The following is a 22418-nucleotide window of genomic DNA, read 5'->3' as shown; positions in this document are numbered from 1 at the left end:
CAGGTCTGACGGCCACCCAGTGCCAAGGGCAGGCCTAGGGACGCCAGAGGCCAGCGGAGATGCCAGCGCATGGCAGCGGGCCGCGTGGGCAGTGACGGTGGCTTCAGTACCCCTGCCGGCCGCATACTGACTGACAGACCAGGAGTAGATGGAACCTCAGAGTTAACTGCAGGTGACACGTGTTCAGCAGCAGCTAACGAGAGCAGGGCCACTTGTAGTGTGCCTTATTTCCTATTTGTTAACAGCAAGTCCTATATACAAGTTAGCATTAGATTAAGATTCTAATAAAAATCTCCCTGCAAATAGTTAGGTTATAAAATAAATATCGCATTAAAATTTCACAATAAAACATGCAAAGTTGTTTCAGAGTTCTTTAGTGAGTAACAATGCCATTTTTCACATTATAAATATGATATTCTCCGTAAGGGCCTATGTGTATCTACATGTATTCGCATGCAAAATCGTTACATGTATAGAAACTGCACTTTTGGAAAATAGGGCTCTCCTTCCCTCTCCGCTTTCTGAAAATGAGACCTGTGAGCATTTAGAACAACTCAGTGAACAGACAAGACCCTATGGCCGCCCCTTGGCCTAGCGTGCACGTTTGACTGCACGATGTGGTCTAGTAACCGAGCTGTCTGCGAGCTGGAGAAGCTGGCACGGTGTCGTCTGTCCCCCAAACTCTGTAAGGGCAGTGTGTGCATGTTACAGACTCACTCACCTCCTCTTCCAGCCAGTCATTGTACTGGACGATGCTGGACATGGCGACATCGGCACCTTTCATGTAAAATGTGATCTCTGCCGTGGACTCCTCCTGCAGCGACAAGGGCAGAGACAAAGGTGAGGGCCCACGTGCACGGGCCGGCACTCCTGTCGAGCTGCCCTCCTCGCAGAGGCGCTGGGACAGCTCTGCCAGGGCTCTCTGTGGCAGCTGTCCCGTGCTGCCCACCCACAGACGCTGTGCCCTCCGTGCCAGAGTGCCGAAGCCCACACCCATCCTGCACGTCCCTGGACACCATGCTGGGACCTGCGGGCAAATCTGCTAACAGGGCTCCAACAGGGTTGCCATGTGCGCCGACGCCCACGGATGCTCAGTGAGCGCAATGCTGCGCCGCGGCCAGCTCCTCGGAGGTGCGCGTGGGCATCTGCGCTCACAGGATGGGAGGTATACCTCAGCAACGTCACGGTCATAAACCATTACTCACTTCACTTCTGTGGCATGCTACCTCTTGAAAACTAAATAAAACAGCTTGACTTGATCCAATAGTTACGGCAGCTCTGGCTTTTCCTCCTAGTAGTTTCAGGGTAGTTACCTTACATCATTGGATGGTTATCACGGAGCCACACTAGCTTCTCGGTTGTAAATTACTAGTTTAAATTTATGCACAAAACAACACCGCAAACACGGCACAAGCACAGAATGCTGGAGGAGACCCTAACTTCTCCTCTGGGGCACTCTGTATCCACCTCACCACACTGGCGAACCGCTCAGGCAGCCGCAGTACCCCGAGGGCCCAGCCATGGGGAGGGCGGCGGAGCACGCACCCTGACCACGATGCCCATCCGCTTGCTCTCGGAGGTGAAGGGGAACATCTGCAAGATGTGGTAGGTGAGGACCTGGCCTCCAGGTGTCTTCAGCTGCATGGAGTTGAGGTCCCTGCTGACCAGTGTCAGGCCCACGCTTTCTGTCCACTGCACCAGAGCGACCTAAGGGAGACCAAAGACACGTGAGGGCCAAGGAGTGGCACAGGAGCCAGATGACACGTGGCCCCCAGGAAACCTGCCAGCACACTGCCTCCGGAGTGTGCTCGTGCTCGGCTGAGAGCCAGCTGCTTGTCTCGGTGGCCCGCGAGGCAGACCCTCTGGAATAATTCTGACAGGTGAACACGCCCATCAAAGGCCAGGACAAGTCAGGAGGCCTCGCTCCGCAGCAGAGGCTCCTGCTCCTGGGGACCATGTCCGTGTGGCCAGTCCAGGGGCGGAGGCTGTGAGGTCGAAGCCTTCACCGAGTCTCTCACTCCACGGCACAGTGAGCACTTGGATAAGAAAACTGGGGACTGCCGAGCTTCAGGGTAACGTCTCCGTGCACCGTCTGGGAGTTCAGGGCAGGCAGGCAGCATGGTGATTAAGGTGCTCGACTCCCATGGTCTGACCATGGTTCAAGTCCCAGTCCCGGTGGCCTGGAAATCATGCTGGGTGTGTGCGCAAAAATCCCAAGAGGAGCCTGTGGTATCCCATCCCCCGTGGGGTGCCTTCTCACTCTCCCTCTCACTGTGTCTGGCGAGTGCACGACAAGGAGCAGAAAAGGGGCCTGGCTGGAGGCTGGGCGTGCCAGCCGGGAGTGCTCCAGCCAGGCTCTTGGTTCCACTGAGGCCCATCGTGCTGGCCTGGTAAACAGACATGATCACGCAGACCGTCCCAGGCCTGAAAAGATGCGGCCAATTGCCTGGCGCATGGTGGGCATTCAGCTGGAGGGCCTGTCTGGGTTTACAGCTACTTATTATTAACGCATTAACGCAATCAGAAAGCCCTAAGTGGAGAACTGCGTGAAGCTAATAATTTTTTTTTTTTTTGAGAGTTTTTTGCTATAGGGCGCATGCACTTGCCAAGAGATAGAGAGACAGAAAGCGAGAAATCACCCCCCAGGGGGGATGGCCATGCCGCAATCCCTTCTCCATTCTCCTCTCGGGATCCTCCGCACGCACGCACACGCACCCAACGTGAGTTTAAGCCATGGGGTCCAGGACTCAAACCACGGTCGACCACATGGGAGTCCAATGACATAGTCATTACGCCAACTGCTGGTCTCTGAAGTTAATCATTTATAAGTAGTATATTTTGACAAGTATCTTCTAGAGGTCTTTAAAAGTAACTTCACTGGGTAAGCAGATGGCACTGGATTCCACAGGGCTGACCACGGTTCAAGTCCCAGGCCTGGCAGCTTGAAAATCACACTGGGCGTGTGTGTGCATGCCCAAAATTGCGAGAGAAGACTCGAGAAGGGAATGCAGACCAGCGATCCCCCTAGAAATCACCCACTTTCGCGCCTCTGTCTCTTTCTCCTCAGTGAGCACATGCACCCTATGGCAAATTAAATAAGAAAAAAGGCAGCCTCACTCCAAGACACAACCCAGTGGAAACGTGCCGTGCCCGTCCTCGCCATGCACCGCTGCCCAGCGAGGACATGCCGTCCAGGGTGAGCGGCCATGTCCTGCAGAGCCGCCCTGCCCACCAGCACTCTTGGTTGGTGGTCTCCCTGCCTGGCCCTCTCTTCGCCTCCGCACTCCGGGCCCAGTCTGTCATCCACAGCGGGTGCTGTCTCTCTGGCCTGCAGGGCTCCCACGGGCAGGACAAGATCCACTGTAACCACCACTTACGCACTCAAAAACTCATCTTGGGCCCCGAGTCCGCGAACCCCTCCCAGGACGTTGTAACTCTGTGCAGTGTCCAGGGTACCAGAGTCCGACCTCCATGTCTTCCATGCAGAAAGGTCTCCGCGGTCCCGGCTCTGAGGTGGGGTGAGCAGGCCAGGATTCTGGAATCTGGGCAAATGGCCCTGACCCAAAGTCCCGAGTTCCTCATCTTTCATCAGCTCTCGGGGAGACTGGGGGACGCAGGCCTCACATTCGGAGTGCACTCGGGGCTGCCCACGTTCCGGTCTCCAGGACGCCGGGGTCTTAGCATGCGCCCGTTCTCACAGAAGCCATTTGCGTGTGTCCTCTTGGGCAGACCAGGAATCTCTAAACTAGATTTTCTAAGTAAATCCCTACAAGCCGCACCACAGACTCCTCTTCTAAGATCTCCAGCTGGCTCCCGGCAGGGCTCTGAGTGCCGAGAAGCAGTGCCCCGTGCGTGGAGGAGATCCCGACAGCGGGTAGAATGCCACACTGCCCTGGGGAAAGTGCTCGGGATGGCCACCTGGAACAGCCACGCTGAGCAGGAAGACACGGGCTGGCCTCTGGACACCGGCCACGGCCCAAGCTCAGTGTGCTCCTGTGGAGGGCTCAGGGGTCCTCCTGGAGGCTGCGCTCTCTGCTCAAGCTTCCCTTCTCCTTTTTTGAGAGACTTTTTCTATAGTGCATGTGCTTTCACCAGAGACAGACGGAAAGCAGGAAGTCATCCCGGGGATGGCCATACCACCTGCGTCCTTCGTCCTCCCGGTCCTCCCAGTGCCCCCAGTGCCCTGTCCTCCCAGCCTGCCTTCTCCATCCTCCCAGTCCTCCCAGTGCTCTGCGTTCCCAGCCTGCCTCCTCCTTCCCCATCCTCCTGGTCCCCCCAGTGCCCTGCACCCCCAGCCTGCCTCCTCCGTCCTCCCAGTCTCCCCAGTGCTCTGTGCTCCCAGCCTGCCTCCTCCTTCCCCATCCTCCTGGTCCCCCCAGTGCCCTGTGCTCCCAGCCTGCCTCCCCGGTCCTCCAGGTCCTCCCAGTGCGCTGACCCCCAGCCTGCCTCCCTGGTCCTCCATGCCAGACGCTCCCTGTCTTCCTCATGGAGGTGAGACGCTCTAACCAGCTGGGAGTGGTACCTCCCAGTACCCAGCAGGTCCCCAGGCCTGGCTGTGCCCTCCCGTGTGCCCTTTCCTTTCTGAAGCATGGTGGCGCTCCTTTCTGATGGCTCTTGGAAACCACCTACAGCCAGTGACAGTAAAGGAAGCAGCTTTTGAAGGCCCCTGCCCCTCGGCAACGAGGACACATGTGCTCTCTGAGGCACGCAGGCTCTCCACACAGCCAGGCGCGATGCCCAGAAGGTTGTGACAAGCCCACAGCGGTGCAGGAGCACATGGCCCCAGGACACGGCAGCCTGTGTGTGGCTCCAGGGCGCTGCTGCAGCACGGCCGGCCTCGGGCCTCAGCAAGACGCATATCTGCCCAGGAGCCAAAGCTCTCGCCTTGAGACCATTTTCCATGCACAAAAACGCAGATACGGATTAAGGCAGCTGAGGCCACCGCTGCGGGGGCCCTGGCGCACAGAGGGCCTGACAGCACCTGCGACCCGACTTCAGTGCAGGGCAGCTCTACGAGTGCTGCACACCAGCATCGACGCCCGCCGAGCACCTGAGGGTCCGTCCAAGCCTGTGCTGCCACAAACGCACGGCGAGGGAAAGCTGACCAAGGCCGCCTGCAGTGTGGGCCTGCAGTCGGGGAGGTCCCGGGATGCGAACCCAGAGCTCCCCAGAACGGCTCCGGTCACGTGACCACCATGCTTCCACCGCCCAGGGCTCTGCTTATTTATGTAAAGGGTCGTCTTTCCTGCATGGAGTTAGTTTCTCAGGCACCTCCGTAAAGCCCACCGTCACCTTAGCGAAGACTCCAATCCACAAACAACACAGTTCGCCTGTCTTCACACTTCCATTTCTCGTTTTACGCTTTTCAACACTCGCGCAACAAGTATTTCATTAGCTCTGTCCTTCAGATTTCATAGTATTGTGGTGCTTTGTAAGTGGGACATTTTTAAAATTTAAATATCTTTTTAAAATTAGTTTAAAATTTGCCAGAGGGCATATGCACTCCGCAGAGAGGGACCCGGGAGGAGAGACGCCGCCCAGGGCTCTGCTTATTTATGTAAAGGGTCGTCTTTCCTGCATGGAGTTAGTTTCTCAGGCACCTCCGTAAAGCCCACCGTCACCTTAGCGAAGACTCCAATCCACAAACAACACAGTTCGCCTGTCTTCACACTTCCATTTCTCGTTTTACGCTTTTCAACACTCGCGCAACAAGTATTTCATTAGCTCTGTCCTTCAGATTTCATAGTATTGTGGTGCTTTGTAAGTGGGACATTTTTAAAATTTAAATATCTTTTTAAAATTAGTTTAAAATTTGCCAGAGGGCATATGCACTCCGCAGAGAGGGACACGGGAGGAGAGACGCGAAGGTGGCCGGGGAGTGGCCGCGCTACCCCTTACCTTTCTCTCGGGGTTTGGGCATGGGTGCACAGGCGCCCGGTCTGCCTTTCCAGCCATGGGGGTCTGGGCTTCAACTACACATTGGCCATGGGGGATCTGGCTACTGTGACTACACCACTGGCTGGCACTAAAACTTCCATTTCAAATTGTTCATTGTAGTTAAATAAAAATACATTTTTTTGAAGTAGACACTGATGGGCAGTCTTGGCAAATTCCATTTAGCCTCGGAAGTTTCCTTAACCTTCGACATCTTCTGTGCAGTCAATGCCGTCGCCTGCACAAGGCTGTCTCGTCTGCTCCTTCCAGGTGGCCTGGCTGCGAACTGCACAGGAGACACCTACGGCTGGACGGCAGGGCACGCCTCTGCCAGCTCCCCACAACGCCTCGACCCTGCAGCAAGTGCCACATTCACTGGACGTTTTCCAGACACCCCTCACGAAGCTCAAGAACTCCCCTTAATTCTTGCTTCTGAGTTTACTCGCCCATCAGAAACACAGGGATAAGCTGAAACCTGTCCATCTGGAAAGGAGCAGGGGACCTCCCCGTTCCTTCCTTTCTTGATGAGCGAATCGCGGGGCCTGAGTAACGGCTGCGGAAACAGCTCCCACCTCTGGGTACACCCTGCTTGACCGGTCTGGGTTTTCCTGTTTAAGTGGGTTCTCAAAACCATCTAGACCTAGACAATCCCAGCCCTGTGCTCTCTCCACGACGTCCTCTGGGCCCCGATGCACGCAGATCCACAGATGGTCCCAGGTTAAAATGTGCCTGCTTCTCACGCGTCTGCCAGGACACACGTGTTCGGTGACAGTCATGGTCAGGCTCGCTGTTGCAGCACACTGTCCAGGAACAATGCGAGCAGCAGTACCCGGGCTTTGATTCTGCAGACTCTGGCTCAGTTTGTGGGAACCAGGGGTCCGTGGGTGTAAAACCTCCTCTCCCGTTTCTGATGGGTGGTCAGGACGGACCATTACTTAGAACAACTGTTCTCACATTTAAACAGAAGCCCTAGGGCCAGCAGGAGACATGATGCATCCCACAGGCCGACTGCGCAGTTCCAGTCCCAGCCCCAGAGGCTTGAGGGTCACGCCAGGTGCGTGTGTGCGAACCTCAGATCCTGAGAGGGCAACGGAGGAGCAGGGACTGCAGTGGTCATCCCCCCAGGGGCCGATACATCACTTTCCTCTCACTGTCTCTGTCTCTCTCCAGTGAGCGCATGCACCCTATGGCAGAAACCTTGCGTGAGATATTCAGATTTCCAGTTCTCTCTGTTCAGTAGCAACACGAGGTCACTCTTGCAAAAGTGTAAACCCGTGGGTGTCTGTAAGTGATGAGTGTCAGCGAGAGGTCCCGGTGGGCTGTATGTAAACATGTGGGTGTAAGTAATGCGTGTCAGCGGGAGGTCCCGGAGGGGTGCGTGTAGCTGGGTGCGGTGGTGCGTCCCTGCTGCGGTGCACTGGGACGCACCGTGACCTGACGCCTACCGGGGTGTGGCTGCAGTGCAGGGACGGGCCTGGCCTCACGTCCTGCGGGACAGTGTACTGACGGCTCAGTGCCCGAGTACAGTCATGTCTTCCGCCAGTGCTCCTGGTCCTTTCATAATTACACTTATTCTGTAAGACAATACCGAGTGGCATGGGGATGGCGGGTGTCCCTGTCACAGTCTTTGCTAAAATGGGGACGACCGTAGGATTTACTCGGCATGATGGTGAGACTGGTACCTGGAGTCACGACAGCGAAGTGCCTTCTGTCTCGGATTAACTCTACCTGATCTCTGAGGGTAGCCTGCTTTGATCAGGGATGTGTACTGAATTTTAACTTAAATGCTTTGTAAAAATCTCCATCGACTTTTAAAAATATTATTTTATTTAACTTTATTTATTTAAATTTGACCATGGAGGAACAGAGAGAGAGAGAGAGAAAGTGAACGAGAAGGCGAGAAAGCAAGTCGCCAGGTCCGGGACTCGAACCATGGTTGGCCGTGTGGGAGTCCAGCACCCTTAATCACCATGCCACCTGCCGCCCCACAGTGACTTTTTAGCCAGGACCTCACCATGCTAAACGCCTCCTGTCTCCGTCCCCGAGCGGCTGGGACTACACCATGGGCAGGGCCCGCCTGGCCTAGCTTTCAGGGGGCCAGAAGCCGAGGCTGAGCCCTCCCACTGGAACTGCCGGACCGCTGTGTCCTCGGTACACGTGACCTGGGACGTGCAGGCGTGGAGCCGCATGTACTCCCCAGCGCTGCTGTGCTCCTGCATCCCTAAGACAGACGCTATCGTCAGGGTGTCCCAGTCGTCGAGGACACAGCAGTCCCCGTCAGCCAGCGGGATGTGTTCCGAGACTCCCAGTAGGTGCCCAGAACCAGACAGAACAGAACCCAGTGTGCCCCGGCTATGGGAGGGTCTGTAAATCCGGAGTGGCGGGTTTCATGTCTCACACATACCTCAAGCGCACGGTCTGAAGGGGTTTTAGACGGTGTGTGTAATGACTGTGCACGGAACGGTCTGTGTTCGCGGCCCTGTCAGAGCGCAGAGGCGTCTGTCCCCGGCTCGGCCATCTGTGTGGACGTTGTCCTGTGTCACCACTGTCCCCAAGCCTGCACTGATGTGCTAACTCAGCAGCCATTCTCCTAATTTTCACCATGTACTCCATAAATCATAATTTAATCACCCACATTTCACCATCTCTCACTGTGGTTACTGTAATTGCTGTTATAATTTAATAGAATTATTAACGTAAAGACCATTTAATCGCCTGGAGAAACTGCTAATCAGTATTTGGACAAGCCATGCAGTATTCACTCTCTGTTGGCTTTGAAGGTCACAGAGTGAAGGCTGCATGTCACCAACCACACTTCGCTCCTCACAAACGTATTGACAAAACACCACAATTACTCCTCCTTGGACGGCACACGCAGCGCAGGGCACTCACTTCAGAAGTCACGCACCTCCCTTTCTAAATAACCCACTTGTGGTTTGTCATCGATCCCACTGACTCTGGCACATGGACGCTGGAGGAGGCGGTGATAGCTGCCCGTGAAATAACATTCACGCCAGACCAGAGAGGGAGCGGCCTCAGGCTGCTGTTGTCCTCTGCCTCGGGCACTCGGGCTGGCGACCCTCTGCCGGTCCTGCCTGCTGAGCTGCCCCTCTGGCAGCGCCCGGGGCCCGCCTTGACAGACGTGTGCTCGCTCTCCCGAGGCACTTGCAGGAGCAGGACAGCGGGCCCTGCCGTAGCTGCTCCTCCAGCCGCGCTGGCTGCGGCCTGGCCCAGGGCACCATGTCCTGGTGGGTGCACAGAGAAGGCTCTTCTCTCTTGCAGCGAGTTTGTGAAGCAGAGTCACCAGGCTCCTCCCGGGACGGTAGGCCTGGTTTCCTGCCTTCTTCCTGCAAAGGCACTTCCCCATTACATATGTGAGAGTGCGTGCAGATGCCGGTCCATGCATGCTTGCACAGGTGTCTCAACTACTAAGGGCCACCTCAGAGGCCTTGAGGGGACAGGACGCCGTAAGACTAGATAGGAGACACGCTAGGTGTGCATAGACCCAATGGGCCTGACAGCAGCCAACCCTAATCAGAAATCAAAACGTGAAGTGAGCGAGAAGTAAAAAGCCAGCTAAGCACAGGCAAGGTGCGACCATCTCTGCAGATTTTCAAAAGCACTCACATCGTCTCTTTCGAAACCGGTACACTGCATTGACATTCCGGCAAAACAGCTAGCAAGCTCGGTGCGCACCGGACGATGTGTGAGGAGAGCGGCTGGCAACCATGACGGTCCAGCTTCCTGAAGCCTGGCTCTGGCACACCGACATGTGCCTGCGCTAAGACCCCAAGCTCCGTAGGCTGGGAGGCCGGGCTCAATTCCCAGTCTGGGGTGACAGCCAGGCACGGCAGCTGCCTGTTACCTCAGGAGCTGGAGGCCGGTCTAGGCACCAGAGTAAGCGTGGGCACACACCACGGCCCCTGCTGGGAGGCCAAGGGAGGAGCTGCCACAGGTAGTTTAAAACAGGAACCAGCAGGGCCAGCGGCAGAGCGGCGGCCGAAGTGGAGAGTGCACACAGTCCTGAGTGTGTGCCGGACAGCTGGGGTCGCGGCACAGGGACCCCCGACCTGACCCATTCCCCACCTCTCACGGACAAAGGAAGACAATCTGGCCCTGTCCCAGGCTAGCGTATGACATCGATGACACCCGCTGGGTGTTCTCGTGCCACTTCCCACGCCTTAGTGGGAGAAGCCCCGACACGCTGACACACGGATGCCAGCACTGCGTGTGCAAGGCCTGGCCAGAGCAGGCGCCGTCTCCACCACGGCTGGTGCGGGCCAGGACCCGCACGGCCCGCCCTGCCCGCCCAAGCGCTAACTCGCACGCTTTCGGAGCCCAGCCGGGCACGCACAGCGCTCACACAGTTGGAGACAAGAACCAGCTACCGTCCTGCGGCAGGATTCCGCAGTGAGTGGGACCCACCTCATCGGGGCTAGAGGCCTGGTAGGTGCGGTTCTCGTCACTGAAGTCCTGGTCTGCTTCGGCAGCCTCGGGCTCCCCGGGGGCACCAGCTCGGGACTCGTACACAGGGGTCACGTTGTGGCACAGGGCGATGGCTTTCACAGCCTCGTGGATCCGACTGCTCACGCTTTTTCTCACCTTGGGGGCTGAAGCCTGGGCTTTTCTCGGTGGAGACGAACTGGCATTGTTTCCACAAGCTTGAGAATGCGTCTTAAAATAAGGAACGCCATTAATTAAAGATAAACCGGAGAGGACCACATAGTGGACCTTGGAGTTACTGCCACGTGTCGCTCCTCATTAGGAACGAATGGCTTCATTAGGTCCCGATTTTCTCCTACGTAACATCGAGTTTAACCCTCACACTGCAACGTGCTTTGATACGCCCAGCTGTCAGAGCAAATGTTGGCACAGCCCTCCCTGCGCTCACTCCCGCAGCCCAGTCCTTCCTAATTCCCGTGAGGTGAGGTGACAACAGGTGGCGCAGAGGTCCTGACTCCGTCCTAGGAACGCTGTAGCGAAAGTGCTGGGCGAAGGCGGCAGGACTAAGGGCCTCCCTCGAGGCTGAAAATGCTCCAGCTCCACAGGTGGGAGTCAGGCCTCCCGGGGCTGAGGGGACAGTAATCCAGACGGCGACAGCGGCGTGCAGCAGACAGGATCCACCCCTTCAGAGCCATGTCCCCGCGGGGCAGCCCAGCACTGGCCGTTTGGGCCCCATGAGACTCCCACCACCGCGGCAGCGGCAACACCTTCTCACTAGCGTGTGCACTTGTCAGACAGACAGAGACAGAAAGCAAAAAATCATCCCCCATGTCCGGGATGGCTACGCTGAAGTCCCTTTTCCTCCCTTCGCCTCTCAGAATTTTGGGTATGCACATACACGTGCCCAGCGTATTTTCTAAGCCACCAGGTCCAGGACTTGAACTGTGCACTTGGTCATGTGGGAGGCGCCTTAACCACAACACCTGACTCATGAATTAACTTCTAAAAAATGTCACCTGGAACTATTTCCATCTGCACATAGATTCCTAAGAGAAGGTGTTTTATTCTTTCTCCTTTTTAAGATTTCTCATCTATTAATCAATATTACAGGCTATAAAATAGCCCTCCGTATCTGCAGCAGGTCCAAGCAACTGTGGACTGACAGTGTTTGGGAGATAGTGGATGCGTCTATACTGAACACTGCAGCCCTTTTCCTGCCATCTCCCCAGAAGGCGAGGGCACCACCGGCCAGAGTACCGGCACTACCTCGGCGCCGGTAGGACGTGCAGGCCGGGAGTGCGTGGTAGGACGTGTATGGCCGGGAGAGCGTGGCAGGACGTGTGGGCCAGGAGTGCGTGGCTGGAACGTGTGCGGCCGGGAGTGTGCAGCAGGACTCGTGCGGCCGGGAGTGTGTGGCAGCACCATCTCAGGGAAGGGGCCTGGGCAGCCCCAGTCTTGCTGTCCACGGCAGTGCTAGAACCAAGCTCCGTGGAAAGCGAGGGGCGATGGCCCTCTGCACCCACGTAAACGACTTCCCAATGAGTACGGTGCTGGGCCCCGTGTGTGTGCTCAGACACGGTCTGCAGCCTGAGTCTTCCTGCATTCCGTCGGGAGGGGAAACGTGCAGGGGCCGCGTCATGTAGCTAGCCTTGGCACGATCACACGGAGAAGAACCGCCGTGGACAGTCGCTGACCACGGCTAATGCGGCCTGGCCCTCTGCGATCTAGTGCGCCTGGGCTGAGGTGACCAGCATACTCTGGCCTGACAGCCCCAGTGTGACCCCCCGACTTCTCTATGTGTATGTCTGTGCGCTTTTTCCAAGCCACCGTCGCTCCCCCTCGGGGTCCCATCTTCCCGGTCACAGGTCACAGCCACTCCTGTGCAGGCCTGATAAAAACGTGAGGTTGGGCCGGCAGGTGGCGTGGCGGTAAGAGCACTGGACCCCCGCATGGCCCATGAGTCCTTGACCTGGAGGCTTGCTTTTTCACTCTCTCTCTCTGTCTCTCTCTTACCAGAAAGAAAGAAAGGAAATAAAGTTCAATAAAATAATTCTAAAAAATAAAAAAGGTAAGATTGAAGTAATGTCAAAAAGAAGGGGGGTCTATCCCTCCGAGACAGCAGTGTGTGGCTGTGGAGGAGAAAACGTGGCACCCGGCTCTGCACCGCGGCACCTCAGTGAGGACACCTGGGATGGGCTGGACAGGACCAGCCTGGCCCAGCGGGGTCTGACACTCAGAGGTTGTGGTGTCCACTCCTATCGTGGGTAGGGGTGGAGGGACTTACCTCAGAAAACCAGGAGGGAAACTTTGATTAATTACGGAGAAAAGCAGTGTCATGGATGTTTCTGAACATTCTTCCAATGCAATGTGCACAGAGTAGTTGTTTACGAGCAACTCCCGGAGAAAATGCAACGCGTCACTAGCTGAGCTCATTACAGATGAGCATGCTGACGTAGAAAAGCTTACTTACATCACACTATAGCATGCGTGGCCCCGAGCCCTGGGGACGGGCACACGAGGAGCCTGACTGAGGTGCAGCTACTGCGGGGGTGACCGAGGGCTGACCTGAGAACCTGCACGATGGCTCGGCCGAGCTCGAGTTAGCGCTGCTTCTCGGGGAAGGAGGCCCTCACGCACCTGCGAGTAGGAACTGGCCACGTGGCTCTGGATCTCGTCCATGGTGTCCACTCCGTAGGACACGGTGCCCAGGTGGAGCCGCTTGAACACCATCTCGTTCTGGGTGAGGGTCCCTGCAGGAAAGCCACAGCAGACATATTGACAGGCAGCTTGTAAATGGGGTGAAGCTCACGTCACACGTGCACGTCCACACGGGGTCACCTGCTCCGAGCACGCAGTGGGCCCTGCGGTACCACACAGCACCTTAAAGGTCACGTGCCGTCCCTGGGCCAGCAGGGAGAGACGTTTTCTTCCCCTAACCAACGGGCAGGAATGGAAGGGCCCCAGCCCCATGCAGGGCACTCAGCCCCGCCTTCTGGTACAGACTCGCTCTGTGCAAACCCAACTCCTGCCTTTCTGAGGAGACAGCATGGACCAGAAAACTGAGTCAGCACCTTCCTAATTACAGCCCAGAGCACTCCTGAGAGACAGAGACCAGCCCAAATAATAGTGCCCATCCGTCTCACAAAAACCTACTTTGAAAAAATGAAGTATTTTGGGTTGAACAGAAAAGGATGTCCCAGATGTGCCTCTCCCTCGGCACACACTTGCGGCCCCTGGGTGACAGCAAGGAGGTGAGGACGAGAAGGCACGTGTTGTAGCTGGGCCCCTGCCCGAGCATGCTCAGGGCCGTACGCGGCAGACGGAGGCGGAAGTGTTCGGATAGCACCGAGGACCTCGCAAAGGTGGGCCACATAGCCGGGGAGACCTGGCTCTGACCCAACACAGAGGGGGCACGCGACACACACCCTGGCACAGGGGAGCTCATGGAGCCCGTGCGTGTGCACGCCACACGCTGCTGTGGACTGCGCTGACTCTCCCGTCTCAGGTTTTCTGTTCTCACGTCACGGGCCGCAGCAGGCGCATCCACTGACCCCACAGCACTGCAGGGCCCGTGTGAGCAATCCCATCCCTGGTCAAGTGCAGTGTCAGGGGCCCCCAAAACCCAAAAACATTAACTAAGTTTTGTCTTCTTTGGCACGCACAGTATTAAAAACACTTTCCAAGTGTCTTCCTATCTGTCTGTATAGACAGACCTGCACGAGTCTCATCCGTGACTCGGGTTGAGGTGGTCTGAGAGCCCTCCACCGGCCTGGAGCCGGTTTCCCAATGTCTCGCGAGAAGGAAACCTGGACTTACAACCGCCTTGCTGATGGATCTTGGGAAAGAGCACTGCAGTACATGAAGCTCTCGGCATCCCGAGGGGCAGCTACCCAGGGACATGGGTCAGCTGTAGAGTTCTGCCTTTCATGACAGCCTGCGTAGCCCCTTCACACGGCCATGATGGACACAGCTTGACTGCAGTCCCCGGGTCTCCCTGGGGGACACCGGACAGCCGTGATGTGAGCCAGACTGCAGACGAGCCAGGTCCTCTTCGGCTGCCAGCTGCAGAAATGGGCCACGCACGACCTCACCCCGCCTGCCCTAGCGGCACGCCAGGGGCCCGCCAGGCCGGGAGCAGCAACCCCGGACTGTCTAGCCACCGTTGCCACCCTGCCCTCCCTGCCCCGCCTGCCGTGGTTCCCGTGCCCAGTCCCTGTGAGCCCTCAGTCTGCCTGGACTGCAGTGCTGGCCGTGCCTTGGCTGTGGGCTCTGTGGCTCGCCCTCGCCGCTCACCTCGACCCAGTTTCTGCGTGGCCTGGGTTCCAGGCTGCCCCCGCCCCTGCCCCCTGCTCCTCACCAGGGCCGGCTGCCTCTCCTGCCTGGACACCCCAGTGACCGCCAGCATTTACGGCTGCAGGTGGAAGTCCTCAGGGTGGGAAGACAGCGGAGCTCCACCCGATGGGCAGGGAGCCCGGCTTCCATCGTTCTCCAGGACGCGGACCCCCAATCTCTACAGACATGGGGACTCGTGACCAGGGTGACAGACCTGCACAAGTCCTGTGCGCCATGCCTGGGCCGCTCCCACCCCAAGTAGATACATGCCCTGAGCCGGGGCACCAGCCTGATGGCAGCTGCAGCACCTCTCACACAGGACACAGCAAAATGGCTACAGGACAACCAAGGCACAGGCAGGAGGCGCCAAGCGCTCAGGTGCCATGGCCAGGTGGTGAGAGTTTGGCCACGAGGAGGCTTGCTGGGCGGGCCGGGAACACGGGAAAGGCTGCAGAGGGAGGGCTGGCCCACATGTCAGGGAGCCCTGTGTGGAGGGCTGGAAGACTTGGAGGAACCAGGTTATGGAGGTCCAGGAGGAGACACTGTGCAGTCCAGAGGGTTCTGGAAGGCAGCACCGACTCCTGAACAAGGAGGGGAGATGGGATGGAAGGGAACAGGCGGGATGCAAGGCATATGAAGCCACGCGTAGGTGTTCTGGGTGGCTGCGGTGGGCCCTGGTGGACAGCAGTGGACTGTGGGCTAGCAGCAGGGTCACACAGGCAGAGGCCTACTGTGCAGTGCCTGCGCTTTGGGACAGGAGCAGCTGGGCCTCAGGAGGCGCTGGCTTGGAGACGCCTGTGCACCTTGCGTTCCCCTCTGCAGGGAGGCCAGCGCCCACAGGGACAGGTGGGAGGGCAGGACAGGCTGGGCCTGGGGGGAAGCCTCACAGGAGCACCCCTTTGCTAGGAGCAGGCAGGAGCCTCGCTGCACCCTCTGCCTTACAGGGCACATCATACAGAGTTGTCACCACACGGAGTCTGGGGCTCTTAACGTCACGGTCCTAACCGGCACCCCATCCCTCAGAACCCGGGACTCGACTACATGGAAGTCCACCAACGTAGCCATTACGCCAACTGCTGGTCCCTTACTGTGTTTTTAATTTGCAGTTTCCCTTAGAACAAGAGACTTTGAACGTTTTCTTTTCATACACCTTTAGGCCATTTGTAAGTCTTCTTTAGAGAGTTGCCTATTCAATTATTTTGCCTAATTTAAAAACTGGTTTATTCATTTTTTAATGGGTGAGCTGCCAGAGTTCCCTATATGTCCTGGAGATCAATCCCTTATCTAAGGAGTAATTTGAGAATATTTCTCCCATTCTGAGGGCTGTCTTTTCACTCTATTGTTTCTTTGCTGTGAGGGAGCTTTTAAACTTGGTTTAATACACTTGTCTATTTTGGGGTATTGCTTTTACTTTAGGGGTTTAAGAAATCTTTGCCTACCTCAATGTTTTCAAGGGTGTGCGCCATGTGTTCTGTTAGTAGTTTTATAGTGTGAGGCTTTACATTTAAATCTGGTCCATTTTGAGTTTATTCTTGTTAATGGTGAGAGAGAGGAATCCAGTTTTTTGTTGTTGTTTTGTTTTTGGTTTTGTTTTCCTGCAGGTGGATATCCAGTTCTTTCAGCACAATTTGTGGAGAATATATTTTTTTTCTCCACTGCATTGTCTTATACCCCCTGTAAAGATCAGTTGGCTGGATTATTTGGGTTTTATTTCTAGATTCTGGTTCCTGTTCCATTGGTCCGTGTGTCTATTTTGGTGCCAGTATCATGCAATTTCCTTTTTTTTTTTTTTTTGAGAGAGACTTGCTAGCACATTGCTTGCCAAAGAGACACAAAGCAAGAACTCACCCCCCAGGGGAGAGGGTCACACTGCAGTCCCTTCTCCTCCACTCTCTTCTTGGGATTTGGGCACACACGCACGTGCGCCCAGTGTGAGTTTCAAGGCGCTGGGTCCAGGACTTAAGCCACAACTGGCCACATGCGAGCCCGTGTGCACTTACCCACTACGCCTCCCACGGGCCCCCTGCTACTTCGATTGTTGCCGCTTTGTTACATATCTTCAAGTTGAATGGTGAGATGCCTGTTTTACTCTTTTTGCATGGTATTTGACTAGGTGATATGGGGCCTTTTATAATCCCAGACAAATTTTATAACTGTTTTGTATTTCTGTGAAGAATGTCACCAGCAATTAGATTGGAATCACACTTAATACGTAAATATAATATGTAGAACTGAAATTTTGACTATATTGATTCTTCCAATCCAAGAATATGGGATGTCTTTCCATTTTAATATCATAGTGAATTTCTCTTTTCAGCTTTTCATCTTGAGGTGGTATTAGGTTTTTATTAGGTTTATTAGATTTCTTCTTAGCTATCTTATTCATTCTGTGGCTATTGTAAATAGGATTGCTTTCTTCAATTCTGTCCCACTCTATTCATTGTTGGTGTAAAAATATGCTACAGATTTTGGGGTCAGCAAGTGGTGTGGAGGTGAAGGTGGCTGGATCGCACAGAGTCAATTCAGTTGTCTGAATCTTGGACCTGGTAGCTTAAAAATCATACAGGTAACATGTGTGGATGCCCAAAATCCTGAGAGGAGAAGGGACTGTGGTCAAACACGGCATGGTCACTCCACAGACCTCCTCCTCCACCTCTCCCTCCTGTTGGGTTTGGCCACATGTGCATGTGTACCCAAATGTTTTAAGCCATAAGGGCCAGATCTTGACCCTCAGTCAGCGTGTGGGACCCAGAGCCCTTAACCACTAGGCTGCGGGGCAGCCATGGACATGCTTCTTCCTCTGGGACAAATGCCAGGTGTGTGACTGCCTGGACATAGTAAGTCTGTGTTTAGGTTTCTTAAGAACCTGTTGACTTGCCTCCTGGAGCTGCTGTTCCGTCTCACACCCCTGGCAGTGTGAGAGAGGGCCTGCTCTCTTGAATCTCGGTGACGAGGGTGCCGCCCATTCTCAGTTAAGCTGCTCAGACTAGCTGGAAACTCTGCAGAGGGAACGGACTACGGGGTCCGGTGGCTGCAACTGCACCCACACAGGAAGGGCCCGGGTCCACACTAGGGCTCCCCGAGCATGCTGGGTGGCACACGTGCCCATGCTCTGCACTGGCGGATGCCAAGTGGGTCGGCACCCTGCTGAGGGCACTACCCCCGTCTCCTCCTCTCACAGAGTACATTTTTTTTTTTCGAGAGGTTTTTGCCATAGGGCACGTGCGCTCGCCAGACAGACAGAGAGAGACAGAGAGACAGAAAGTGAGAAATCACCCCCCAGGGGGGATGGCCATGCCACAATCCCTTCTCCTCCATTCTCCTCTCGGGATCTAGGGCACGCACGCACACGTGCCCGGCGTGAGTTTTTAGCCACCACGTCCGGGACTCAAACCGCAGTTGACTACGTGGGAGTCCAGCGACATAGCCATTACGCTGTTGGTCCCCATTTTTTTAAAGGAGGAGAGAAAAAGGGGAAGAAGTAATACTAGCAAACAGTGGTTAAAGAAGCACATCAAAGAGAATCATGGTATGTGGTGTCATAAAGAGAAAACATTCTTTTGGCAAAGGTTGCCTGAACTCTGAAAACAAAACTCACTAGCCCTTCACTGCAGCAGAGGTGTCGGGGCTGCGATGCGCACAGTGGGCAGAGAGGGAGCTGACCTCTGCGGAGGCCCTGCCGGCACCCAGCACGGCATGAGCGGGCCGGAGAGGCACGCCAGGGAGGCCGATGCCAAGTGCCTGCTCGGACACTGCTGTGCTCAGGCTGGGGCTGTCCAGGTCCCCCATGCAGGAAGGCAAGAGGACGCAAGGCCGCAGTGCCACCTGGAGGACACTCGGCCCGGCTCAGAGATGCTCCGGCGGAGATTCTACTTGATTAAAGCAGTGAGCACGCGATCGACACAGAACGACAGCAGCCTCGCCAAGACAGGGTGGAAGTAAAATCTCGACTGCTAAGGGCTGCCGTACCAAACTCTAAAGTACATACCTACTTAAAGCACACTGACACGACTTAACGTGAACTGCGTCTACCTGCTGTGCATCAGGCTTTCTCAGTGTCACTCCCAGTCCGAGGCACGCATTCAGACGGCGTGAGTCCGTTTCTCAATTGGTCCGAACGCCCAAGAGTTAGTTTCCGCACTCACGCGCTAGTGCGTGGCTCCGTCACGACTGCAGTCAGACCGCGCCCGTCTGTGTTAGCTGCGTCAGGCGGCCCACAGCTGTCCTTGGGTCTGACAGGCACCAGCGGACGGCTCTGACTTGGCAGCGAGATCTGCAGGCGCTGTGGGCTCCAGCCAGGGCAGTGCCTCCGCTGCCCGGACCACCTGCATAGCAGCACCTCGCCTCGCAGCCACGCCTGGGCAGCCCCTGGGCTCCCAGCTGGAGTGACGGGGCGCTGGGATGCCATGGTCAATGCGAGTCCCGAGGCACCTGCTGCTTCAGAGGGAGCACTCCAGGAGGGCCTGTACTGTGGGAGACGGACGGTCACCCTGAGGCTACCCCGAGTAGCTCTAAGGTCCTCTGCAGTGTCATGGGTGAATGGCCACCCTGAGGCTACCCCGAGTTAAGCTCTGACGTGTACGCGTCCCCTGCAGCGCTGCTCTTCAAACAGTGGCACTGTCAAATGCAGCCACCAGCACCTGAATGCTCTCCCAGCAAACCAGGCACACGGTCTGCACCATCTCAGCACCATGTGTCCATCCACTCATCACGTGACAGCGGCGTTTCTGGGCTGTGTCCACGTGTTTGGCACCCCTGCAGGTAGTGGATGTCTGGTCCGAGAGGTGCATTACTTCTCGTCACACGCACCAGTGGCCGCAGATGTGTCCCTATGGCAACCTCATGAACCTCAGGTCTTAGCGGAAGTGCACACTCCCAGCAGACCTGGTCACACCACCAGGAAGAAACTCAATTTCTGGGATCTCTTCTTCTACTCTGCTCCTGCAAGGTCGAGACCTGTGCCCTGGGCACTCCCCGCCCTGGCACGCGCTGAGGGGCACACGCTCAGCCCGCACTCCTGTGAGCACTTCCGACCATCATCTTAGCACACAGGGCTCTGGGCAGCAGCCCATCCATAACCCTTTCAGCTGAGACCTGGGCCACCCGGAAGGCGTTCCAACCCTCGCGCCCCTGTGCTCCACCTCCGAGTTGGGAGTCCGAATTCTTCATGGTGACAAATAACCGGGCGCTGTCAGAACCCTGCTTTGACGGAGGCCCCAACATGATCGACAACTGATGAGGACTGCAGAAGAGCAGAATCGTTTATACGACCAAGGAGTATGAAGCAGGAAGAGCCCTGTAACCCACGTCCTTGGAATACAGGACCTGCAGTGAACGCCAGACACGTGGTTTCAGGAGGACAAGACGGCCATGTTCAATCTGACCGGGCTGAGGGAGAGTGTCGTGCCTGCCGGAGGCCTGCTTCCAGGCGGGCAGCACACCACGGCCATGACGGCTTTCGGGGTCGGCCCAGCCTCACCCGTAGTTAAGAGGGACTCGATCCCCAGTCTGAGATACCAATGCTCGCTTTCTTTGCATCTGACTATGTGAACTGTGTATGGAAACAAAGGAAACAGACTGAGGAGAAGGAGTAACTGAGCGCGACTTGACCGCAGAGCGAGGGGACTGTGTGACCAGTCCTACGCCTTCCACACCGGGGTCCCGGGCTACTGCGCCTCTCAGGGAGGGGGCGACCAAGCCTGATCCTTCGGTGCAGTGAGGACGGGGTGTGGCAGGAGCAGCAGGGCCAAACCCTAAGATCAGACCGGGCCACAGGTGCCCTACAGGGCGTCCCGGTGTGGCAGGGCAGGAGACATGCAACCATCCGGCGGAAGGGCACGCTGGAGACCGCAGTCTGCGATGGCTGCCGGAGGCCCCACTACAGGCCACAGAGTTCAAGAGCCACTGAAAGACAGCCCATGCAGTCTCAGCATCAGGCACCGGGAATCAGAGCTTCCTTGGGGACTTCCGGTACGAAAGGCCACTTCAGACAGGGCACCAAGGCAGCGGAAGGCCTGCTTCGGGGCACCTGCTCCCACAGCTCTGCCTGGCCCGACACCTCCAGCCCGACGCCAGCAGGGACTGGTGCTGCCCCCAGAGCAGCATGGGGTGCAGGAGGGTGAGGCCGGGCACAGGCTGTAAGCAGCGCTGATGCAGCTCGGACTCAGACCCACCGCCTCTGAGAGTGAAAGGCAGACAGCATTTCAGCAGTGAGAGATGACCCACCCGTCACTTACAGAGGTCACACAGCCAGAGACTCAGAGAACGCGAAGGAACAGTCGGCCTTCCAGCTAATCACCCACCCTCAGGTACGGGCGTGCCGTGTGCGAGGTGACAGGAAGCCATCAGGTGCCATGTGCGAGGTGACAGGAGGCCGCCAGGCGCTGTGTGCCATGTGTGAGGTGACAGGAGGCTGTCAGGTGCCATGTGTGCGTGTGTGAGGTGACAGGAGGCCGTCAGGTGTCGTGTGTGAGGTGACAGGAGGCCGTCAGGTGCCGTGTGTACATGTGTGAGGTGACAGGAGGCCATCAGGCGCTGTGTGCCATGTGTGAGGTGACAGGAGGCCGTCAGGTGTCATGTGTGAGGTGACAGGAGGCTGTCAGGCGCCGTGTGCGTGTGTGTGAGGTGACAGGAGGCCATCAGGCGCCGTGTGCGAGGTGACAGGAGGCCGTCATGCGACAGACAGGGCTAGTGGGTGCTACGGTGGTTGAGGTGCCGGAGTCCCACACAGCCAACAGTGGTTCAAGTTCTGGACCCCATGGCCTGAGGTTCAAGCCAGATGTGTGCCCAGGTGTGCTGAAGGCCTGAGTGAAGGATGGAGAAGGGACTGTGGCCTGGCTATACCCCTGGGGGCGATTTCTTGCCATCTCTCTGTCTCTGTCTCTCTGGTGAGTGCGCACGCCCTATAACGAAAATCTCTGGAAAAAAAGAAATACTGAATGTGAGGAAAAGAGCCTCAGAGGGCCTTCCACCCAGCCCTGCTCCACCCAGTGAGCACCGCCACACACGGGCACAGGGTGGGGACTGCGGCGCTGCCGTGGACAGACAGGCTGACGTGGGACCCCGGCCCTGCTCCACCCGGTGAGCACTGCCACACACGGGCACAAGGTGGGGACTCCGGCGCTGCCGTGGACAGACAGGCTGACGTGGGACCCCGGGCCAGCAAGGGCAACGTGGTGCAGGGCATCCTTCATCACCTACCCACGGGGTACCTGGGCCTGTGCTCTTCTTCCTGGCTTTTTGTTTATTTTTTTGTTACTATAGAGTGTGAGCACATGCTGAAGAGAAAGAGAGAGAGAGCAAGAAATCACCCCCAGGGCAATGGCCACGTCACAACCCCTTTCCCACTCTCCTCTCGGAATTTTGGGCATGTACACACAAGCGCCAGGCATGACCTGACAGCCACTGGGCCTGGGGCTCAGACTGTGGCCACAAAGGTGGGAATCGAGTTCCTGAACCACCATGTTACCTGCTGGCCCACAGTTACATATGCTTTAGAAAGAAAGGAAAACAGGAAATCTCAGCAGAGAGAGGTTCTAAAAAGAACCAAGGAGGATTCACAGGCCTGAAAACATGGCAGGAGGGACACACTCACTGTGTGGCTGCGATCCGTATAGGACACTGGGAAGGTCTTCTGTGTTTTTCTGTTTTTCTATGCAAAAACGCATCATGACTTTTCTGATGATCCAAGGAATACAGACTACCAGAGT

General features: G+C 56.5%; 1 protein-coding gene across 1 annotated transcript in view; it reads right to left on the bottom strand.

Moving 5' to 3' along the window:
* LOC102501492 (putative phospholipid-transporting ATPase IIB) overlaps positions 1 to 22418 on the bottom strand; it is a gene marked incomplete at both ends in the record, with an annotated part of 192556 nt that overhangs the window by 11041 nt on the left and 159097 nt on the right. Inside the window, 4 exon segments of the mRNA XM_014586915.1 lie at positions 722 to 814; positions 1546 to 1707; positions 10360 to 10608; positions 13015 to 13127. Of these exon segments, the coding sequence (XP_014442401.1) occupies positions 722 to 814; positions 1546 to 1707; positions 10360 to 10608; positions 13015 to 13127 (617 nt within the window).

The sequence above is a fragment of the Tupaia chinensis genome, unplaced genomic scaffold (genome assembly GCF_000334495.1).
Source record: "Tupaia chinensis unplaced genomic scaffold, TupChi_1.0 Scaffold000166_1, whole genome shotgun sequence".
Classification (NCBI taxonomy): Eukaryota; Metazoa; Chordata; class Mammalia; order Scandentia; family Tupaiidae; genus Tupaia; species Tupaia belangeri.
Note: the sequence above shows the minus strand (reverse complement) of the source record. Positions and strands in the feature narration are given on the sequence as shown.